Source organism: Vicugna pacos, chromosome 3 (assembly GCF_048564905.1).
Source record: "Vicugna pacos chromosome 3, VicPac4, whole genome shotgun sequence".
Taxonomy (NCBI): Eukaryota; Metazoa; Chordata; class Mammalia; order Artiodactyla; family Camelidae; genus Vicugna; species Vicugna pacos.
The window spans coordinates 6,490,273-6,512,207 of record NC_132989.1 but is presented as its reverse complement, the minus strand read 5'-3'; the positions used below and the strand labels follow the sequence as shown (position 1 = coordinate 6,512,207).

Below are 21,935 nucleotides of genomic sequence, written 5' to 3'. Positions count from 1 at the left end.
CCTAGACAGCCATATCCTCCCTTCCCAGGGATTAAAGAGTAAGTGTTTAAAAATCTTATTCTCCAAATATTTGTTTAAAAATTTCCTTCTGTTTACATAAAATTGTGTAACATTTCAGTGACAGAACATAGTACCTATGAGTACCAGTGTTACCAAGTCCAAACTCGTTCTGCTTGCCGCACGACAGGCCAATAAACTGGGAGACAAGGTGTTGGGGCAAGGAATAGTGACTTTATTCAGAAAGCCGGCAGACCGAGAGGATGGCAGACCAGTATCTTGGAGAGCCATCCTGCTCAAGTCAGAATACAGGCTCCTTTTATACAAAAAAACCCCAAAAAACAAAAAACAGGGGAAGGGGTGTGGTTGGTTGTTGCAAACTTCTCGGTGTAGGAATTCTTTGTTCCTGCAGCTGTCCACATGGGCCACGTCATGGTGCTCCTGCAAAACCTGCAACAAAACAAATGTCATTCTCAATTCTGCAACTTGTTATCTTTACATGAGTGCAGAGCTAGAAAGACAGCCTAGAAAACAAAGGAACAGATCTAATATAGAGTCAGATTTGGTTTGCTCTATTACACCAGGTACTATTGTTGCCTAAGGAATCACTCCAAAACTTAGCATCGAGAGAACAACCATTTTATTTTGCTCCTATTTGTGGATCATAAATTCAGGAAGGGATTGTCCAGGCAGCTGTCACTTGGGGTGTCCCCTGCATTTGCAGTCAGGCGTTGGCAGGGCAGCAGACATCTAAAGGCTGGATATGCAAGGTGGCTGATTCGCATGGCTAAAGCCTCTCCAGCGATGCATTCTCAGGTCATCAGACTTCTTCCAAGGCAGTTCGCACAGCTGGAGGCTCGGGGCTTGTGCAATCTAGCAAACAAGATGGAACCCAGGCACAGCTACAGGAACAGTAAAAAGATCATGGCTTCCAGGGGTTTGGGGAGAGGGAGGGGGGGATGAATAGATGAAGCACAAGGGATTTTTAGGGCGATGAAATTATCCTGTATGATATTATAGTGATGGCTGCATGTCATTATGTATTTGTCAAAACCCACAGAATGTACAACATCAAGAGTGAACCCTGATGTAAACTATGGACTTTGGTTGATAATAATGTGTCCATGTTGGGCTGTCAGTTGTACTAAATATGCCACACTGATGAGGGATGTTGAAGGTAGGGAAGTATATATATGTGGGTGGGGAGGGCTATGTGTGAACTTCCTGTATTTTCTGCTCAGTTCAGCTGTGAACCTGAAACTGCTCTAAAAAAAAAAAAAAGTCTATAAAAAAAAAAAAAAAGATAGCAGCCAGGTCCCCTTTCATGATGTGGGACCTCACTCTTGCCCACTGCATGGCTTAAGAGAAGTTTTAGCTGAACACATGGTTGCCACTCCATTTCCCGGTCTCCCGTCCAACCAGGGGAACTAGAGCAAGTTTTGGTGAGTGGGAGGTAGGGGAAGGTGATACGTACAAATTCTAGGTTTCATTCTAAAAAAGAAGGAGGTGTGCCCTCCCCTCCTCTTTCCTCCTTTCTGACTGGAGCCAGGGCACCATCTTTGCCTAGGAGCTGGGAGCCGTGTGTTGAAGATCACAGAAGACAAAATGGAAGGCTGAGTTCTTGGTGGGTGTGCATCTGCTGGAGCAGCCCTAAGACACCACCCATTTGGACTTTGGAACAAATCACAAATAAAACATCTTATTTCGGCCACGATCATTTTGGGTCTCTGTTCCAGCTGCCATCCTGATACCCTGTTAGCCAAAGGTCCTCTGCTTTTTATACGAGTGTATTGTGCATCTCCTGGAAGGGATACACTGATTTTTGTGAAACAGCAGGACCCTGTGGGGCCTTCCCAGGGACAGACGTGGGCCCTCCCAGCCCTTCACCCACAGATCCCCCACCTCTTGTTTGTTAAAAAAAAAAAAAAAAAAAAAAAGCTTTAGCCTCCTAGGCCGTCCCAGAGTTCTAAAGAGCAAATTTAATCAGATAAATGAGAAAATTCAGAAACAAAGGAAAGCAGTCAAGCAAGCCTGCCTCAAGACAGATGTGGTGCCAGTCCCCACATCAGCACGGGGCCCCTCCCTGATTGGACTCAGGTCCGGCTGCTCACTGCTGGAAAATCAATACCAGAAAGGCAAATATTGGTAGCAGGGAAAGTTGCTCTAATCAGAAAGCTGGCAATCTGGGGAGAAGGCAGACCCCAATGTCCCCCAAAACCAACTCTGAAGATTCTGTTCAGCCATGACACTTTTTAAAGGGAAAAGAGGGGAAGTAATCTCGGTTAATCATTGAGGCAGAAGGTTAGGTTCTGCATCTTTTCCCACTGCATGCAGTCTGGCTGACGCCTCACGATCTTTCTTAAGATGTTATCTTGTCCGTGCAGTCTGTCTGCAGGATTGCTATGGGGGCTGCCGGGGGTAGAGAGCTGGTCATTCTTTTACCACTTAATTTTTCGTTCCTACTTCTATTAATCTAGGGAAAGAATCAACAGGTTAGGCAAGATATTGTGTGCACTTAGAGCATAAGTCAGGAGTTCAGTTAAATGTTACCTAGTGATCTCGTTTTTATAATTAAGATCAGAGGGAAACAGAGATGAATCAACGGAAAAGTGGCAGAATTGCTCCTTACGTGACCTCTGCCCCAAGCATAAACACCCTGTGTGTGACTTGCCCACCTTAGATGGAGGGTGGGTTGGAACAGATGGAAGTTCAAGGGCTCAAAGGAAATCCCTTCAGGAAGCCTAAAATCCCACGTGTTTGTTGAGGATATTTAAGGAAGAGGGTAAATGATTAAAAACTATGGTGAAGGTGAATATTTGACATGGCTATAAAACAATATATAGTATATATATAAATGTTTAACTTATATAAAGCTAAATAAACATTTATGTAACTTTATGGGTTTTATAGATGTTTTATCTATTTATTTACATATGTAAGAAAGAAGTCTGATAGGTTTAAACAGAGATAAGGGGGTCGTGTGGACGTGTGAATGTTTATATTATATTATCTGTTTCCTGATTTCGAAAATGAACATGTATTGCTTTTGCAATATGAAAAAAAGTAAATGATACCTATCATTTTAAAAGGGGTGTTGTTTCTAACAATCAAAATGCAGTCCACCCTCACCCCTCCTCTGCCTCCCACCTCATCCTCAGCCCCACCTGCAGCCCTGTGCCTGACCCCCTACCACGTCCCAGCCTCAATCGCCGGCCCTGGCTGGGTTTTGAAGAAACCCCAGGGGATTAACTGAAGGTTCAAGGGAGCCCCTGGCCAGAGACTCTACCCAACACATTTGTTCACACTTAGGGTGACTCACCCTAAAATTAGATCTCACCAGGTGACCAAGATAAGAGAGGAGGACAAAAGAGGGAAGAGAGAAATAGCAGTGGTTCCAGAGATCGGCAGGAAGTGGAGGAGGAAGGGCTGTGGGTCACCGGTAGAGGCAGAGGGGCCAAGGCCAGGGCAGAGGAGTGGTGGGCCAGCCCGAGTCACTTCTGGGTCCACAAACATACCCGGTCCCTGCGAGGCCTCCTGCGGGCAGCGGAGACCCTGTGCGCCACACGGACACACCCTCCCCCTGCGGGGACTTGCAACCTGCGAGCGCCAAGCCAGTTAGTCACCTTTCAGTGAGGGCCCACCTGGACTGGGAGCTCTGTTGAGCTGGGTGAGCTCTTTGGAATTATCTTTAATCTCCGAACTCAAGGGTAGCAGAATTCTGCAGGATTTAATGACACCATGCTTGTCCATTTGGTGTTTCCATTTGCTGTGTTACCCACGGGAGGATGGTGGTTTATGAGGAGTGGCAGCCACGCACGTATCAGTCACACCTGAGGATGCCTGGGCATGGTGAAGGTGGCCTCTCTGGGGAACCGCATCAGAAGGAAAAGAATCAAGACACATAGACCAGTCAAAGTGCTCCTCACTTCAGGAGAAACCTGAGTCTCTGTTTTTTTTTTTTTTTTAAGGAAGTACTGGGGATTGAACCCAGGACCTCATGCATGCTAAGCATGTGCTCTACCTCTGAGCTACACCCACACCCCTGCCTGCATCTGCAGAGTGTCTCCTCCTTGGCAATCTCTCCAGGAGGACTGCCTTCCTGCCCCACCTGCTGTTTGACTTGGCAGCCCAGTCCCCCTACCCCCACCACCCTGGACCCTGAGGGAGGGGAAACTAGAGTATAGGAAAGCTGAGGAGATGGTCTTGGAGGAAAGGCAGTAAAAGACAGAAATAGAACAGGCCAGACTAAGTAGTGATTATCAGCATGGGATCCATTCAAATCCTGGCTCTGCCCCAACTCGGGGTGTGACCTTGGGCAAAGCAACCTTTCTGCGCCCGATTCCTCACCTGTGAAACAGGAGCTCTACTTACCTCCCATGATTGCTTTGAGGATTAAATGAGTTAATACTCAGAACAACGCACTTGGCAAGCAATGTTAAATAAATTGAGCCCTTAGAGTATGGATTCTGGCAGCCAAAGTACACTGGCCCAACTCTGTTAGGCAGGAGGGAGAGCCTTGCAAATCGTGGGTAATGGCGACCTCCTGACCCCAGAAGGGAGGCCAGAGCTGCTCCCTCAGTGACACTCCCTTTACACAACTCACCCGTCCAGTGTGCAGCTCAAGAATGCTTTGTCAACAAAGTCACCTAGCCCTGGGTTTTCAAATCCACTAATGAAATCACGCTGGTGGGTCCGAAGCAGCATTAAAAAAAAAAATTGGCAGAAAATAGAAGCCCTTAGGATAGTTTTGGGAAAAGTTTGCCATTTATGTGTGGGTGTTCCAGGTGGCAGTGTAAAAAACGCATCTCCCTGGGGTCATGGTCAGGACTCTGAGTCCACTGCCAGTTATGAGCTCTGCATCCCAGGGCTCAGGGGCAGGTCCTGGAAGATGCAGAGGAAATGCTGCCTGAGCCAGCAGGGGACACCCTGCACAAGGCACCCACTGCGGGAGGGACTTTTCCATGTCCTCTCTGAGACCAGGCCTTCTGGCTCAGACCAAGCCCAAGGCCACTGAGAGCCCCACGGCCCACCTCTAGCAGCAGCAGGGAGGTGAAGCCTTGGGCCCCCCTCCACCTCCAAGCCTGGCCTTTCCTTCACACCTGTGCCCACCCTCCACTCTCCCACGACATTCCCCTACTCGCTGCCCGTCTTCGTCATCTGCTTTCCTTCCTTCCAGCTCCTTCCTTTTAGTTCTCATTCTCCTTTTCCTCCTTTCTTCCTCTCCCCTTCACCTCTTTTTCCACCCCCTCCTCCTTTTCCAGGACACACAAACACACACAGAGTTTTTCAGACAATTCAGCCTTTATTTTATTTTTGAAAATAATTCTGTAGTTTCAATTTTCTTCCATGAACTGAGGTCAGGCAAGAAACAAAAACACACGCATTGCTCTTCAACCCTCCATCTGTACCCTAATCTGCGCGCACGGGAATGCTCAGGGGAGAAGGGAGGGAGGCCGGGATGAAAGGTCTGAGCTGCTTCATCTCACACTGAGAGGTCCTCCAGAAGCCATGGGCCAAGCCAGTGAGGGCCATCCGAGAGCACAGGGAAGGGATTTTGAAAGGACCAGATGGGGGACAGTCTGTACGAGGAACATGAGGGAGGGGTGCCCCAGCACCCAAGACCTCCCCTCGCCACAGCGGATGAGCTGAGGAGAGGTCTTGCTTTCTCCCTTCAACTTTGCCTCTTAGAATCATGAATCTCTAGGCTGCAGGGAAAGAAGAGCTGAGAGGTCAGGGATAAAGGAGAGAGGGGAGGAAGAGAAACACGGGCAGGAGGCGGTAAACCTTAACAACTTAACAGCTCCCCCGGGTCCCGGATGATGAAACCCCTTTGGTTAGTCTCATTTTGGCCACAAACGCGTCTCCTTCTCACATATTCCAGCCCCTCAACCTGCTCCAATCGGGGGACAGTGGGCGCGGGTGGGGGGCAGGTGTAAAAGGAGGGCTCATACTCTGGCTGGAAGACCCAGGACAGGAAAAAGAGACCTGGTCGAGAGAACTAAGTTGCCAACCTCTCTGCAGATGCCCTAGAAGAAAACCTGGAACATGGAAGTCTGTGGCCTCAACAAGCCCCAGTCTCCCTAAACCACACAGTGGTTTCCTGCTTAGTAATGCTCCCCCAACATGCCCCAGAGGATTCCCCTGATTTGACGTCCTTGAGAATGGGAGAATAACCCTCACCTTACTATCTGTGCACTCAAATGCCACTCAAAAAAGGGGAAAAAAGGAGATAAATGGACCCAAGAGAAAAACAGAGAGGACGATGCAGTCCAGGGACTGCAGTCCTGTCTTAGCCCACGATATGGCAGGGAGGGGCCCCAGGAGGGACAGGCAGGTGCTGCTAATTCCAGCTAGGATCATAGCCATCCCACGTCTGGGGTGGGGCCAGGTGGACACGGCGGCCCCGGTACAGGAAGCTGACGATGCCCCGGTAGCCAGCCCTAGGGACACCAGACTTGAGGTCATCCATGACTCCCAGGGCCTTGGCAAAGGCCTTGAAGCTGTCCCTGCTCGTGTACTGCACCCGCACCTCCCCAAGCTCGCTCCGCTCACTGGTCCTCACTTTCTCCACCTGCAGCAGGGGAGCACCGTAGACACGGGCAAGGAAATCTGTGTCGTAGGCTTCCCGCCGCAGGTAGGACAGGTCCAGCTGGGTGAAGGGCACAAAGTGCTGGTTCAGCTTGATAAATTTGAGGTGCTGGTCAAAGAACTGCCCGTGGCTCACACCCTTGCGGCCAAAGGTCATTGTCCTAGAGATTTCAGGCCGCACACAGGCCCGGCCCTGCCGCTGCTCAGGCCGGCGCATCCAGTCGTCCCAGAAGGCCTTGGGCCACTTGGGCTCCAGCTCAGCCCAGAGCTCGGCCAGCAGCAGCCAGCCCAGGCCAGGGAAGAAGTCTGTGCGGTAGAGCAGCTCGGGCTTGCTCGAGTCCACCATCTGCTCCTTGCCGTTGTCGTTCCAGGCAGACACACACCAGAGGGAGGGGTCGGCCCTCAGCAGCGGGTACGTGGCCTGGAAGTACTCAAAGAAGTCTGGAGCCACCTCCAGGTCATCCTCCACCACCACCGCCGCTGGGAACTTGAACGTGTGAAAGACCTGCCCCAGCGCCCAGCGGTAGTGCCGGGCGATCTTGTAGTAGCCCTGGAACTTGCGGTGGTCGGGCGGCACTGCGATGTTGCTCAGGTCAGGCTGCCGGATGTGCGTGACGGCACTGCCGTAGGAGGCGATGACCTGGGCTGTCTCCTCGTGCCCGCAGTCCTGGCTGACGATGATAGGGAAGCGCTCAGCCGAAGGCCGATAGTGCAGCAGCTTGTCCAAGCAGCGCCGGACAGTGCTGCGGTCACAGGCGATGACCAGGATGGGGATCACAGCTGGTGGGGAGGTCACAGGCACGCGCGGTGGCACAGGCGGGGCCACGGTGGGTACCCTCCACCGCTGGCTCCACCTAGCATGGTGTTCCCTGATCTGCTGCAACAGCCCCCGCTGCCGCTCCAACTCCACCTCAGCGTCCTGGGCCAGGCGGATCACCTCCCGGGTGAGGCTGGCGGGGTCGTCATCGAGCACGCTGTCTGCGGGCAGCCTGCCAGGCGCCGGGCGCGTCCAAAAGAAGAGGAGCAGCAGGGCGTTCCAGGCCACAAAGAGGATGGCGCCCCACAGCACAAGCCCTGCTGGCTGCTTCTTCAGCATCCTGGCCCCCGCGGGGGAGGCAGGCAAGGGTGGGGCTCAAGGTCGCGCTCGTCTTGCTGGCCTCACACCCCGGAGTCCTAGGGATGCTTCCTCTGGGCTCTGGGGTTAGCAAGCAGCCACGCACCTGAGCAGAGGAGAGAGAAAACCAACCAACATCACAAAGGCACGGGGCTGCCAGGGGCGGCAGAATGGGGCGAGGGAAGTGTCCAGGAACAGGTGAAGAATTGCAGGATGAGGAAGGCCAGGGGGTTAACTCCAGGGCTCTCCTGGAAAAGAGCTGCCTGTTCCCTTATCTGTAGGGTCAATCTATATGGGAGAACAGGGTTAGGATAACACTCTCCCCGACTCCAAAATAAATTCACGAGTCCTCAGAAAAGCAATACTTGGTGGGGGGAACAGTGTAAAGTGTGATGGCCATAGGAGAATGGAAGCAAAGGAACTCCTCGTCCCCATTCCCTATCTGACAGATTTCATTTCCCATCTTCCACCCAGAGCTTAGGAGAGGTGTGGGTAAGACTACTCACCTGCCATTCCTCAAATCAAACTGCCCAAAGATTACTGATTTTAAAACTCTAATATCACACCTCAGGGCTAAAGCCAGCACCTTACCTAATAAGGAAGCACCAGAGGCATTCCCACGAAGGTCAAAGCCAAGCCGCCCACGGTCTACATGACTATTTAACATTCTGTTGGAGGGATCAGCCAATGCAACTGGACTGCAGAACACAATTAAAGGCAGAGGAAGTGGAAAAGAAGCAAAGCTATCTGAACCTATTGATGCCATGAGAATATACCTGGAAAACTCTAAGAGAATCAATGATAAACTCAACCCGAACAGTCAAAGAATTGAGCAACGTAGGGGGATATAAAAATTAACATGTGAAGATCAATAGCCTTCATATCCACAAATAATAACTCATTTACAAAAATAATGAAAGACAAAACCCTATTTATAATAGCTATGAAAATGATATACTATTTAGGAGTAAACTTAACTAGAAATATTTAAACCCTACATGAACCTATAATTCCTGAAAGACGCAAAAGAAGACTGAACTATCCCTTATTCTTGGTTAGGACATCTCAGCGTCACCAAAAATCTCAATAAAAATGCTTTTTTTATGGAGCTAGACAAACTGGCACTGAAGTTCACATGAAAAAATAAGTGTAACAGAACATCTAGAAAAATGATGAAAAGCAGCCGTAAAGAAGGACTAGCCCTACCAGATATTAATATCCTACACATTACAAAGCCTCTATAATTAAGTTTGTGGTGCTGGTATGTAAACAAACAGATCATCCAAAGGAATAGAATTTAAACTCCAGAGATAGACTCAACTACATGTAGAAATCTAATATAATGACAAAGGGGATATTTAGAATTACTGGGGCAAAAAATAGTCTTTGGGGGAAAAAAAAAGATCCGTATACAAGAGTAAATTCCAAGTGGATTAGATATCTAAATAAAACTGAGAAAATAAAACTATACGAGTGCTAGAAGAAAACATGAGTCAATTCCTCTATAACCTGGGTAAAGGGAAAGGCTTTCTAAGTCTGACCCAACATGCAGATGCAGTAACATTACAAGGACTTTTGCATGGCTAAACACACCATAAGCCAAGCCAAAAGGCAGATCACAAACTGGGTGAGAATACCTACAACATATATCACAAATAAAGAGCCAATGTCCTAACAAAGAACTTTTTAAAAACTGAGGGGAAAAGAGGCCAAAACTCCATGTCTAAAAGACTAGGGCAACTCACACCAAAAAATACTCAAAATGGTCCTCAGACATATGAAAAGGCGTTCCAGTTCACTCATAAGAAAAACGCTCATTCAGACTGTGGACTAAGATAACATTTCTCACCCACCAGACAGGCAAAAATTCAAACACTCGCCCCAGTCTTGTAAGTGTCAACTGAAGAATACAAGTTCTTAATTTTGATTACGTCTTAATTATCAGGGTTTTTTTCCTTTTATGAATCACACTTTTGGCATTGAATCTAAGAAATCTTTGCCAAAGTCACAAACATTTTCCCCCCTATGTTTTCTTTTTTAGATTTTATAGTTTCAGGTTTTACATTTAGGTTTATGATTCATTTTGAGTTAATTTTGGTATATGGTGTAAGGTATGGAACTAATGTCCTTTTACAGCAGTTTGGCAGTTTGTCAAAATGCTAAACAGAGAGTTACCATCTGACCCAGCAAGCCCACTCCTAGATATATATACCCAAGAGAAATGAAAACATATGTCCATACAAAATCCTACATGGAATGTTTATAGCAGCATTATTCATAATTGCCAAAAAGTGGAAACAACCCAAACGCCCATCAACAGGGGAATATGGATAAACAAACTGTGGTTTACCCAAAGAATGGAATAATATTCAGCAATAAAAAGGAACACACTACTGATACAACACATGGATGAATCTCAAAATAATTAGGCAAGATGTGAAAAAGCACATACATTATGGTTCTATTTACATAAATCTCCAGAAAATACAAAGTAATCTATGTTGGCAGAAAGGAGATCAGTGGTTGCCTGGGGATGGGGCCGGTGAGGACTTCAGGGGGAGGTGTTACGACATCTGGGGGAGGTATTACAAGGAGACACTAGGAAACTCTGTGGGGTGATAGTTTCATGGGTGTATACATATGTCCAAACTTATCAAAATGTATATTTAAAATATGTTAAGTTCATTATATGTCATTTATAACTCAATAAAACTGATTTTTTTAAAGCCATTATTGGGTCAAATGACAAAATTGGAATATAAATAGTAGACTAAGGTATCAATGTTGACTAATTGATAACCATATTGTGGTGACAAAAAAAACCCCCAATTCTTAGGTAATACACAGTGAAGTAATTAGGGGTAGAGGGCCATAGTAGACACCAACTTCTCAAATGCTTCAGAACAAAAGCATTATGTATCATGGACACCAAACGGAGCAAAATGCTAATAGGTGAATCTGAGTAAAGGGAATATGAGTGTCTTTGTATGATTTTTATTCTTGGAACTGTTGTATAGTTTGAAATTATTTTCAAATAAAATTTCTTAAAATCAAACACGGCGACATAGCTCACAGCTCTGACTAGCTTTGTGCAATACGGCCGCAGCTGGGCGTATCAGTAAGGGGAACTGGGACAATCCACTTGTTCTAAACTCCTCAGTCACTCAATGGCATGCACCACACACCTGCTGTCTGCCAGGTTCTGGGAAAGGATTGGGACACACATCCAATAAGAAGAATGCATGGTCCCACCAACCCCCACACTCCACCAGACCCCATTACTCGGAGGGATCTACCACACCCTCCAATTCTGGGACAGCTGCCAGTCTTGACCATGCAACTCTCTCCCCGGCATCCTTGCCTCTGGTCTCAACACTTTACACCCAAAAGTTTCAAGGATATGCTCTCTTGTGCTGGCTGCTCTGCCAGTTACTCTCTGCCTCACAGCCCAGTTCTCTAATCCTAGCCAAAACCTCGGGCCCCAGATTTCATCTCTGTGCTTCTGGGCTCTCAAGCAGACAGATCCAGTATCAAAGGATCAAAAGGGCTGATCCTGAAGGGTCTTGAAAGGGAACGGATACTGCCTCCCTCCGCCAAGACCCTCCCAGCTCCTGCAAGCACCAAGTCTTCCTCCCAGAAACCATCTACCCTCACAACTCCACAGCACCAGTCTTTTCAGAAACCTCAAGCCCATTTCTGTTGTGTCATTAAATTTCCATTTTATCAGTGCTCATATACCAACCAGGATTTCCTAGAATAGAGACACACACAGATTCCCAGTTTCTTCCTCACTCCCCTTCCTCAGGATATAGTCAATGTTGGATTCCCTAACCCCCAACATCCTGCCTCCTGACTAGGCAGGAAAAGCCTTCAGGTCAAGGGTTGGGGGAAAGAAAAGAGAAACTGAACTCTATCAGCTGAAGTGTCTGCTGGCTTCAGGGCTGGAGCAGCAGGCCTGTCTCTGACTTACTATGAAATACTCAACACTTCATGTAGCTTCTCAGCTGGTCTACCACTATCATTAACCTTGCTTTCCTCTAAGCAATCTTCCCAACAGCCACACAGCATCCTTCTTAAAGTATATGCCTGGTCAAAGCACCAGGCTGCCTTAAAAACCATCAGAGGCTACCACTGCCCACAGAATAAAACTCAGATTCATTTTTATGACACACAGGGCCTTTACAACAAACCGACTCAAGCATCCCTTTTCAACCTCTCCTCCAACCACTAACCCCATGAACCCTGTATTCTGGCTTCAACAGGCTACTTAATTCCCCCAGTTAAGTACACTTTGTATGTTGCTGTATCTTTGCTCCGCTGGTCCCGCATCCTTATACATTATCCAAAGCCCCCACCCACAGGCACTACATATCCTTAAGGACCAAGTTCTAGTGAGTCCTTCCTTAACATCCAGGCAGAGCCAGGCCTCCTACAGCTCTACTCCCACCGTACTCTCTCCACACCTCCCATCTTTCTCCTCCACACTGTAACAAAATCTGTGGCTCTGCTGACCTGGGGCTCTCATCTTGCTCCTTAGAAAAAAAACACTCTGTGACCTCTAAACCTATCACAGCGCTTGGCACATGTATGAAGTTCAAGTAGCCAGATGGAGAACTGCTTGCATTATTAACCAAATCAGGGAGAAAGAAGGCCAAACCTGCAGCCTAACAGTAAAGGATTACATCTTCCAAAGATGACTACTGCATCTCCCATCCCACATGCTCTTCTTACAAAGTGACAATGACACTCCTCCCTCCAGAGTTGCGCGAGGTGAGGTCTACATTGCCTCTCTTTGATCTGCGACTACAGAGGAAGTGATGATTACATGACTTAAGAGACTAGTTCATGAAAGGCAACAGAGTTTCCACTTGGTGCTCCTGAGATGCCTGCTCTTGGAACCCAGCCACCAAGGTAAGAGGACACCCAGGCCACAGAGACGGGACACCCGTTGGTATTCCAGCTGACAACCAGCATGAACCACTAGACACGGAAGAAGCCTTCCAGGTGATTCCAGCCCCAGCTACATCTGACTGCAACCGCATGAAAGACCAGGAGCAAGAACCACATAGCTGAGACAGGAATAAAATAACTCTGTTGTTTTTAAGCCACTAGGTTTTGGGGTGATTTGTTATGTGGTAATAAGTACCTGAATAAACAAGTAAAATAGAATCTCAGTAGCCTTGATCAGCAGAGCAAGTGTTCCTCGTGCCCTCTGCACTCAGGCCCCAAGTCCAAATTCTGAGGCCTGCCTCAACTCATACTCTCTTCCTTACTAGATTATCTACTGCTGAATAATAAAAGCACCTAGTGGCTTAAAACAGTAATAATAATTTATTCCCTCTCAGTTTCTATAGGTGAGGAATTTGGACAGTGCAGCACAGACCTGTCTTTGCTCTGCAATGTCTGGGAGACTCCCCTACAGGCTAATTCTCTCACATGTCTGCAGGCTGATGTTGGCATCAGCTGAGATGTCAGCTGGAATGCTGGCTGGAACACCTCCATGTGGTCTGTCCACATGGCCTGGGCTTCCTCTGAACATGATGGCTGAATTCCAAAAGTGAGTGTCCCAAGGGAAAACACAAGTCAGGTGAGCTGTACCCTTTTCATGATCCAGCCTTGGATCACTTCTGACTTATTCACAGATCAGGGGAATCACGAGTTGCTGGCTACACTGAAAGGAAGAGAAACACAGATCCCCCCACTACCGGGTGGGAAGAGGGCAGTGTCCTACTGTGACAACTGTAGAATGGAAATATTTAAGGGTGTGGCCATTCTGGGAAAATACAATCTGCCACACCTCCCTTTTCTAAAACAGAACAACAGTCTTTAACCTTGACCTGAGTCGCTGATGTACTACCATGACATTTACCCACAAAGCACTTTTATTTGCCAGTGTTTTCACAGCTTCTTCAGGGAAGTGACACAGCTGGTCCACACCAAGTACAAAGACATCTGCACTGTGGTGGGAGAGGAGTGAACCTTTTTAGTAAATAAAACCCTCAACCGAAACCCAGGAGGCTCTGGGCAGGTCCTGCCACCCGCTGTGGGTCTCAGTTTCCTCTTCTGTAGAAATGCCTAGGAGCTGTGAGATCCCTTTCTAAAACTCTGCTTCCCATGGTATCCTCTAGCCAGTCCTCCGAGGCCAAAAAAAAAAAAAAAAGTTCCTTAAACAGCAAGAGAACAACAGATCATCAAATTCCCATTGTGAACCATAGAGCAGAAGTCCAATTTAGCTTTTAGAAAGCATGAAAGTTGAAGGAATGTTGACAGGCCTGCCCTTCTATCTCTGTCTTGCTTAGTATGTTAAATGCCTAAAAAAATCAGAAAGTATAGAACGTATCACAGATAATGGAGACCTAACGGAATTACATTCTTGTTCATTACCAGAACTCTGCTAGACTCCTGTACCATGTACCAGGCCCCATAATTTCAGAAGGATGTTAGAACTAAAAGGGAGTCAGAGAAAATGCACTAAATAATTCAAGGGCTTAGAGAATAAGACCTAGGAGGGAAGGGATGCAGGTTATTCATCCTGGAAAAGAAAAGGCTAAAGGGAAATACGATGCTAGTGCAGCAAAACGCAAGAAGGCCTGGGAAACCAAGTAACCTCGGGCAAGTCACTTGTGCCTTGGTTCTCTCATTTGCACAGGAAAGGGGTTGATCTGGATCATCTCCAAGGTCCCTGGGCCCTGAGGACGAAAAGGGCAGTGACAATTTCCCCCATGTCCCAAAAAAGAAATGAGTTTAACCTGTCACATATGCCACTGAGTTGAGACATACCACGATGCTTTCTAACCTGAGAAAAGCGCAGGGAGTGATGATCCAGGAGAGAGACCGCAGTGGTCTCGGGTAATGGGGTCAGGGAGGGGTGATTCAAGATTTGAGGCAGACACAGGAGGATGTAAGCATCTGAGAGAAAAGGCTGCATGGTCTGAAAAGTATTATAAACGACAGAAAATAAAGCTGAACCTCTCAGCCAGCCGCGTTCTTAAAGCAAAGGCTAATTAAACACGTCACAGGGGCAAAGGTTAACCAAAGTGGAGCCTCATCCCAGGGCTCATGGTTCTGTGCAGACAGAGTAGGTGGCTGGCCACAGCCTCTCTGCTCCTGAGTTTATAAGATGGGGGCCCTGCACGACTCAGGGGTCCCCTACTCCACACACGTTAGCAAACAGGTAGGAAAAAGTTTTTTTTTTTTGACAATTTACACATTTCTACATTGAGTCAATTCTTCCTTTCGGCTGAGGAGGAAGAACCCCTAGGAACTTGTGGAAAGGACGCTGGGGTGGGTCTGGGGAAAGGCCACCCCGCATTCCCCTCCCCAGACCGTCTCGGGCGACCCCACCTCCTCCAGGCCCGGCACCCACGGACGCCCGGAGGCTGGGTTTCACCACCGCCTCCCTGCCGGCAGAGCCCGCCCTCTCCAACAGCTGGAGGCCCGGGATTCCGAAAGCTGAACGCAGAGTTCCACTTCCCGGCTCGGGAGGGGGCGCGCGGCCGGGACCCGGGGCGGCCCGGGCCAAGTCCCTCTCGCTGGGGCTCCCGGGCACCGCGGCTGTCGGGGGACCCGAGCCCCGGGAGCGCCCTCTCGGCTCCCGCGGAGCCTCCCTGTCAGACCTCGGTCCCCTTCCGGGGACCAGCCCCAGAACTGACGGACGCCGGAGTCCCGGGGCTCCTACTTACCAGGTCCTTCCAACTCCGCGGCCCTGAACTTGGCCCGCCCCGGGGCGTGGGGAGCGAGCCCGGTGCCGCGGCGCGTCCCGGGCGCTCGCGCGGCTGCCGGCGCCTTCCGCCTGGCCGGTCCTTCCTGCAGCGCGCCGGGGCCCGACCGCCGGGCGGGCAACGTGGCCCTTCCCCGGGGAGGGCGGGGCGGGGCCGGCCGGGGGGCGGGGCCCACCGCCCCTCCTCGCCCGGGGCCCCGGCTTCCCCGCCTGGCCCCATCGCCCGACTTCTCATAAGAACACCCCAACTTTTCCGGGGCCCCCAACTTCGGGAGATGCTGTGGAGGCAGCTGTTACCACTGGGCCCTGCGCTGCTCCCAATCGCAACGCCACGAGTCGATATCCGTCAGCGCAACCACACTCAACCCACTCCAGTTCAGACTACTGCTGGCGACTCCCCAGACCCAGCCCGAGCCCAGGACCGCCTGGAGTTGATGGGGAGAGCCTAGCAGCCGATCTCAGGAGTGCGTTCACCAAACCCAAGGCCAAGGGTCTGGTGGCCTGCTCCCCGCAACCCCTAGCTTCCGGGAGGGAGTAGTCAGGGGCAATGGAGGGGCTGCAGGGTACAGGGATGCGAGAACAGGAACCAGGGCGCCAAAATGGAAGCCAGGGAGGAAACACCTGCAGCCAAAATCGAGAAACAGCAAGTTTTTTCTTTTTCTTTTCTTTGTCTGTTTATTCCTTTCCGGGTGGGGAATGGGTGCTGTTAGTTCTGAGTAAAGAGCAGAGACAGAACTTTCCCCAGGGCAGACCCACCAGACCGAAAGAGGAAAAGCCTCAATCAGGCTCGTGGTAGCCCCGTGAAAGGGGATGGGGGAGGACCCTGGAAAAGCCTAGATGTCTATATCTGACCCTAAGAAGTGAGGGTGGGGAGCTGAGAACTGGCTGCTCATGCAGACGACTTTCCTGAGAAGGAGTGAGTCCAAGGCCAGCCCTACCATGTGATCGGACCACTCTTCTGGCACCAGCACCTTCCCCCATCCACTTCCCTCCCGTGCTCCAGAGCACAGAGCAGGCCAGAACTTTGTGGTGTGTGGTTACTGACTGACTTCCCTCCGTAACTTGTTTCTAAGTAAAACTAGGAAATAGGCAGGGTTCTTGAGAAACAAAGGCAGGACATGCCCTAAAGTTCCCCACATAGGGGTGAGGAGTTCAAACAAAATTGCACAGAGGCCTCCACATGCCATACCCCTTCCTCAGCCTCTCCTTTAACTTTACTAGCAGCTCTGCAGAGTATCCGTTATCATCCCATTCCACAGATGAGGAGTCTGAGGCTTAGGTTAAGTGCCAACTTGCTGAAGGTCACAATATCTAATGAGGGTCATGGCCGAGTTTTAGACCCAAGCATTACTGCTTCCAAAGATGGAAACTCATTCCCTCCCCTCATGCAGCCTTGAGTACAGTGCTCTTTGAGATGACTGTGTGTCCAATGACAGGCACACAGTGGGGCAGCAGGGAAAACCTGCAGTTGGAGCTGACACCTCAGTGAGCCTGGACTGTGTGTGGGTGTGTGCGTGTGTGTCCAAGGTCTCCAGTTTAGCTGACTATATGGAATGTGACAGGAGATGGGAGCTCATGCTCATGTGCCAGCCAGCAGCCGATGTTTCTGTACCTCGGCTCTCTAAACTTTTCCTCATGGAAGGCCTAATACTAATACTCCATGTCAAGGCAAAAGGAAAAACCATAAAGTTTCCTAAAAGTGTGAAAAGTTGGGAAATACTGTATATCCAAGATATTAGGAGCTGAAGTCACTGTCTGGGACAAAGGACATAATGGAATGCTGAAAGGCTGGCAAAACAACCAGCCCATAAGATGCCAGATTCCCACGTCTACCAATAATCCTTCTCCATCTAAGGCTGTTCAGTGAGGAACAGGACAGGTGACTGTGTGCCAAAACTCACGCCCCATCGCTACAGTCCTCTGTTTAAATTCCAAGGCTCCCAGGAAGATCTAAGAGTAGAAATTCCCTGACTGTAAGAGGACTGGCCCAAAACGAAAGGACCTGGTTAGAGAATCAAGCTGAGCTGAATTCTTGGATGGAAGCAAGAGAAAACATTTGGTTTGAGAGGCAAGAAGCCAGGGTGATAAGTGCCAAACTGACCTGGGAAAAGAGGCTCTTGATTGAGGTTTCATGGAAAGGGGTTTTGGGGGAAGGAGGGCAGAAACAAGGAGGCAGGTGACTGAATTCTGGAGATGAAACTGGGATTGGATTCTGTGAGGATGGAAAGAATAGGAAGATCTGGTCCCAGCCAACCCCCACTACTTCCAAAAGAGGCCTGGAGAAATAAGAAGGAAGTGAAAATTGTTTCAGGAAACTGCTCTCCCATAAACTATGCCCAAGATACCCTGTATTTTTTTTTATAATTTGGAAAGAATTCATGCTCTGAACTTAGAACAGGACTTGGCTTGAAACCATCAGCAGAAATAAAAGCAAAGTTTGAAATCAATGATGTATCTATTTTCCCCTCTCCCCTCCTCTCAACATCCCCACTCCCTAGGCAGACCCAGAACCTCAGCTCATCAAGACCAAAGAAAAAAGATTAACATGATAATCACTGAGCACTGTCTGTGAATTGGAACTTTTGGTTAGCCACTGCCAATTCCTTTTGGAAGAAAAAAGGGTATAAATAAATTCAGTTACAACACACACAACATTTGGTTAAGTCTATCACTTAACGTGGCTAAGTGGTTAGACCCCCAGTGAGTGTGGAGCCTTGGCATCCTGGCACCTCCGTGAGAAGGATGATGGCTGTCTTGAGAGGACTGTCTTGTGGAAGGGTCAGGCAGAGGGCAGGAATACTGCTTTCAGCGGAAACGACAGGGAAGAGGAATTCTGGCTTACTCTAGGGAGGAAATGTCTTACCAGAGAGGCTGGCTGACAGGGCACTGGAGCTCCCCTCCCTGGAGGTCTGCAGCAGAATCCGGACGGCCCTTGTCAGGTCAGATGCTGTAAAAACCAGCACAGCCCTGGGCAGGCGATCACAGGGTCTGCCACTCCACACTTAGGCAAGCCCTTCCTGTTCAGGGCTTCCAGAGCGTCCCCTCAGGAAGAATAATCCCTGCTCTGTTCTCTTCACAACAATGTGGTGACGAAAAACTGACCCAATACAATAGCCTGGATACTTCACATAATGTAAGCACTGTACAAATACAGCACCACTCTGTTACTCCCAGTGCTCCGAAGCACTCCCAGGCCTCCCAGGCAGGATGAGGGCTGCAGAGGCATCCCGGGACCACATGCCCCTGAGGGTGATCCTGGTGTCTAAGCAAAGACTAGCACCAGAAATTTGCTGGGCAAAGCTGGGGGCGGTGACATGCCCACCCTGAAATCCACACCTTTTAAAGTAGAAGCCTGGCCCCAAAGGGGCTGCCCCACGCGTCAGACCAGAGAAGGAACAACCAGACCAGGAAGGGTGGGTCAGGAACTCCACCTAGTTCTGTCTGCCCAGCCCTCAGGCCACTGGGGGACTCAGGGACTCCTATGGCAGAGAAGCAAGGGAGGAAAAAAGAAAGACACTAAGTCAGAAATGCATGATTTTTGGCTTGCAAATGACCTCTGTTATTGTTGCCAGCCCCCAGTGAATGTGAGGTCCAGGTGTTACACAGCCAGTGAGAGGCAAAGAGATGCTAGAAGCCAGGCTTCCTAACCTTAGCCGAGGCCACCATACCCCACTGTCCATCAAAATTCCCAACACCTCTCTTTTCTGCTGTTGCTGTCACTGAGAAAAGCAGGCACCATGGCACGGGTAAACTGGAGTTCAAGGAAGGAGCGAGCAGGAAGTACAAAGGTGACCTTAAATACGTTCTTCTTCAAGTGGGAACAGAGCCTGTGAAGATATAGAAGGCTAAAAAATGGCAGTCTGAAAAAAAAAAAACAACAAACTGGCATCTTACAGAGCAGGAGAGAAGACCAGGCTATGGCATAGGGAGGAAAGGTCCAGTGTCACTCCAAGAACTGGAGATCCATCTCCCAGCCAGACACTCAGCCCTTGAGCCTTACATTTTCCTCCACCGACACTTCCTTACACTTCAATCTGCTACCAAGCGCTCGCCAAACTGACTGGAGAGCTCTGAGGGTTGACCAGGTATCTGGCAGGAGCCCTCAACCTCAGATCTCCTTGAACCCGTGCAACTTTGCCACCACTTCATGACCCCAGGTATTGTGTATCAGCAAAAGGATGAGACAGATTCAGGGAAGGATTTTAATTAAGGACAAATAAGGCTTCTGAAAGAACACTAATTCAATAAAAGAGCAGAACTCCTAATTCAGGGTTTTTCCTCTATGTACTGTCTATACAAGCATATCAAGCAACATCAGTGTCGCTGTTGTACGAGTACACGGCCCTGGATACTTCTCCAAATCTACCATTTCATTTGCTCCTTGTTAGCAACCTGTTGGCGGCTTGCAAAGTTCGTTATCCTCATTTTGCAAGTGAAGAGAACACGAATCCTGATTCCCAAACCCGTGTTCTGTTCCTCTGCTCTTTCCATGAGGTTTCACAGCCTACACGTTCTTATTGGGGAAGGAGGAGAGACAATTTAGTAAGTTCTCTGGACCATCTCCCACCTGCCAGTCCCCCCAAGGAGGTTCTATTCAGTTAGCGCCCCAAAACACAGCAGCCTGCCTCTGCCTGGATAATCCATTCCAGGGTTGTAGTTAGCCCAGACTGACTTGGAATCCTATTATCTCAGTGTTGAAAAGGCCCTTACAGGTAATCTGATTCAATCTCCCTTCTGAAGCCTGAATTATTTTCATGCTCTCCTTGGCCTACTCTACAACTGCCATTGCCCACAACCTCTTACAAGGTACTCCTCCTGCCTGGGTAAGGAGAGGTTAGGAACAAGCCTGCACCCCTAGAGAGTGAAGGGGAAGTGAAGCTTCCTGTGACCCATCAGGTTCCAGGTTCTCATCAGGGCACTTCCTGAATGGCTGCATCCCCAGGGGACTTACCCTACTCAACACTTTCTGCATGGGAGCAGCAAGACATCAAGTGGGAAATGAGACAGGAACCTTACCTTTCTTCTCTTCTCTCAGCTGCTCCCCTGAAGATCATCAAACCCCCATCCAGCACTCCATTTCCAAAACTGAGAATCCCAAATCAGATACACCAAACAAATTGTAGCTTCTCTCCTCTTATCCAGGTCCAAAGTCCATGGCTGAGTGAACTGTGGGGGAGGAGTCTGGGGGGGAAGGGGTATGTCCAGGCCCCTCCCCCCCCACTGCAGGCTTCAGTGTCCCTCCCAGGGGTCTGTTACATTCCTTCATTCAGCTGGTTTATTAAGCCCAGAGTCTGGTGATAGGCAGATCCCAGGTACTATCCCATCTTTTGTTCAGAGAGGGGAAGGCATCCACTGTGAGGGCTGGCCAGTCCGTCTTCTGCTGGGGCTCATGAGAAGAAACAGGCCTTAGAAACAGCATGGCCCAGGAAGCTGATTTCTGTGTTAACCTGCAGAATATTTAAACATCATGACACTCTCTAATCTATTATATACCCAAAGGGATTCCTAAGATTCCCTACCTAAATTACATTCCTTTACTCAATCATCAAAGACCCTTCCTTAAACACTCCACAAGATTATACAAAGTACCTACCTCACTCACATACTGCACCCCAAAACAGTCACTTCATCAATATGTACGCACATGAAGGCTTAGGATAAAGTAAAGATAGCACCTATTCGCACTGTAGAGAAGTAACCAAAACCACTAGTGTGTGGAGATTGTCTTTTAAGAAACAGAGAAAAGAACATTCTCCTGTTCTAGTGTCTTGTTAGTACCACGCACTAATCGCCCTACATCTCCCAAGCTTCTTAGGGTGTGCAGTGTTTTAATCGGCCAGCTCTCCCTGACTGAACTAAATCCATTCCAGACCTAGATGCTGGCGCCTTCCACAAGCATTCTTTGCTCCCTTCCCTTCACCCTCACCTCCCCCTCTGCTTCCAAAACTGTGCCAAGGATGTAATTCCCAACCTCCGTCAAACTCCTTCCCGGGGCCACTCCCGAGAGCACTCTCCTGGAATGTTAGAGGCCCGAGTCCTACCAGCAATAGTCCCAGTGATGTTCCAATTTTGCAATCCGGTAGCCCACCCTGGCCGCTCCCTCCCTTCTAAGTTTATTCTCAAACACCACACACATACACATACACACACACACACACACACACACACATACACACACGCACGCACACACGCACGCGCCCTTCCTTCCTGTAGGGGCGTGGCGTCCACAAGAACGGCCCCCAACCCAGCCAAGAATTTAACTCCTCCCACCCTTCTCGGAATCCCGAGCTCGGTGTTCACCCGGGAAGAGGGTGACAACGCGATCCTCTCTAGACTCTGTCACCCACCCCTCCACCGCCGGACGACCCTCGCCCTAACTGCGCTGGGTCTTTACCTGGGTCCCGCCCCCCCCAACCTCGGCAGGGAGCCGCGGCCCGCCCCAGATCGGAATCCAGGCCCTAGTCCAGGTCCCCACTGCCGGCCCAGGCCCCACCCCCTCGACCCCCAGCGGCCCGG

General features: G+C 49.4%; 1 protein-coding gene across 3 annotated transcripts; it reads right to left on the bottom strand.

The window, feature by feature from the left end:
- Positions 1 to 5,279: 5,279 nt before the first annotated feature.
- MGAT1 (alpha-1,3-mannosyl-glycoprotein 2-beta-N-acetylglucosaminyltransferase) lies at positions 5,280 to 21,801 on the bottom strand. Of its 3 annotated transcripts, XM_072953478.1 has the most exons (4): positions 21,461 to 21,801; positions 20,436 to 20,866; positions 8,291 to 8,397; positions 5,280 to 7,805 (listed from the first exon to the last, which is right to left on the bottom strand). In XM_072953478.1, exon 4 carries the CDS (start codon positions 7,679 to 7,681, stop codon positions 6,338 to 6,340), a length of 1,344 nt encoding a protein of 447 aa, XP_072809579.1. In that variant the 5' UTR covers positions 7,682 to 7,805; positions 8,291 to 8,397; positions 20,436 to 20,866; positions 21,461 to 21,801; the 3' UTR covers positions 5,280 to 6,337. The 3 variants fall into 3 exon arrangements, with proteins under 3 accessions (XP_072809579.1, XP_015101250.1, XP_072809572.1); XM_015245764.3 differs by lacking the exon at positions 8,291 to 8,397; XM_072953471.1 differs by lacking the exons at positions 8,291 to 8,397; positions 20,436 to 20,866; positions 21,461 to 21,801 and adding an exon at positions 15,382 to 15,559.
- Between the last annotated feature and the right edge of the window lie 134 nt (positions 21,802 to 21,935).

Coding starts and splice junctions, on each gene's coding strand:
- MGAT1 (XM_072953478.1), bottom strand. CDS start 7,681: ATGCTGAAGAAGCAGCCAGCAGGGCTTGTGCTGTGGGGCGCCATCCTC.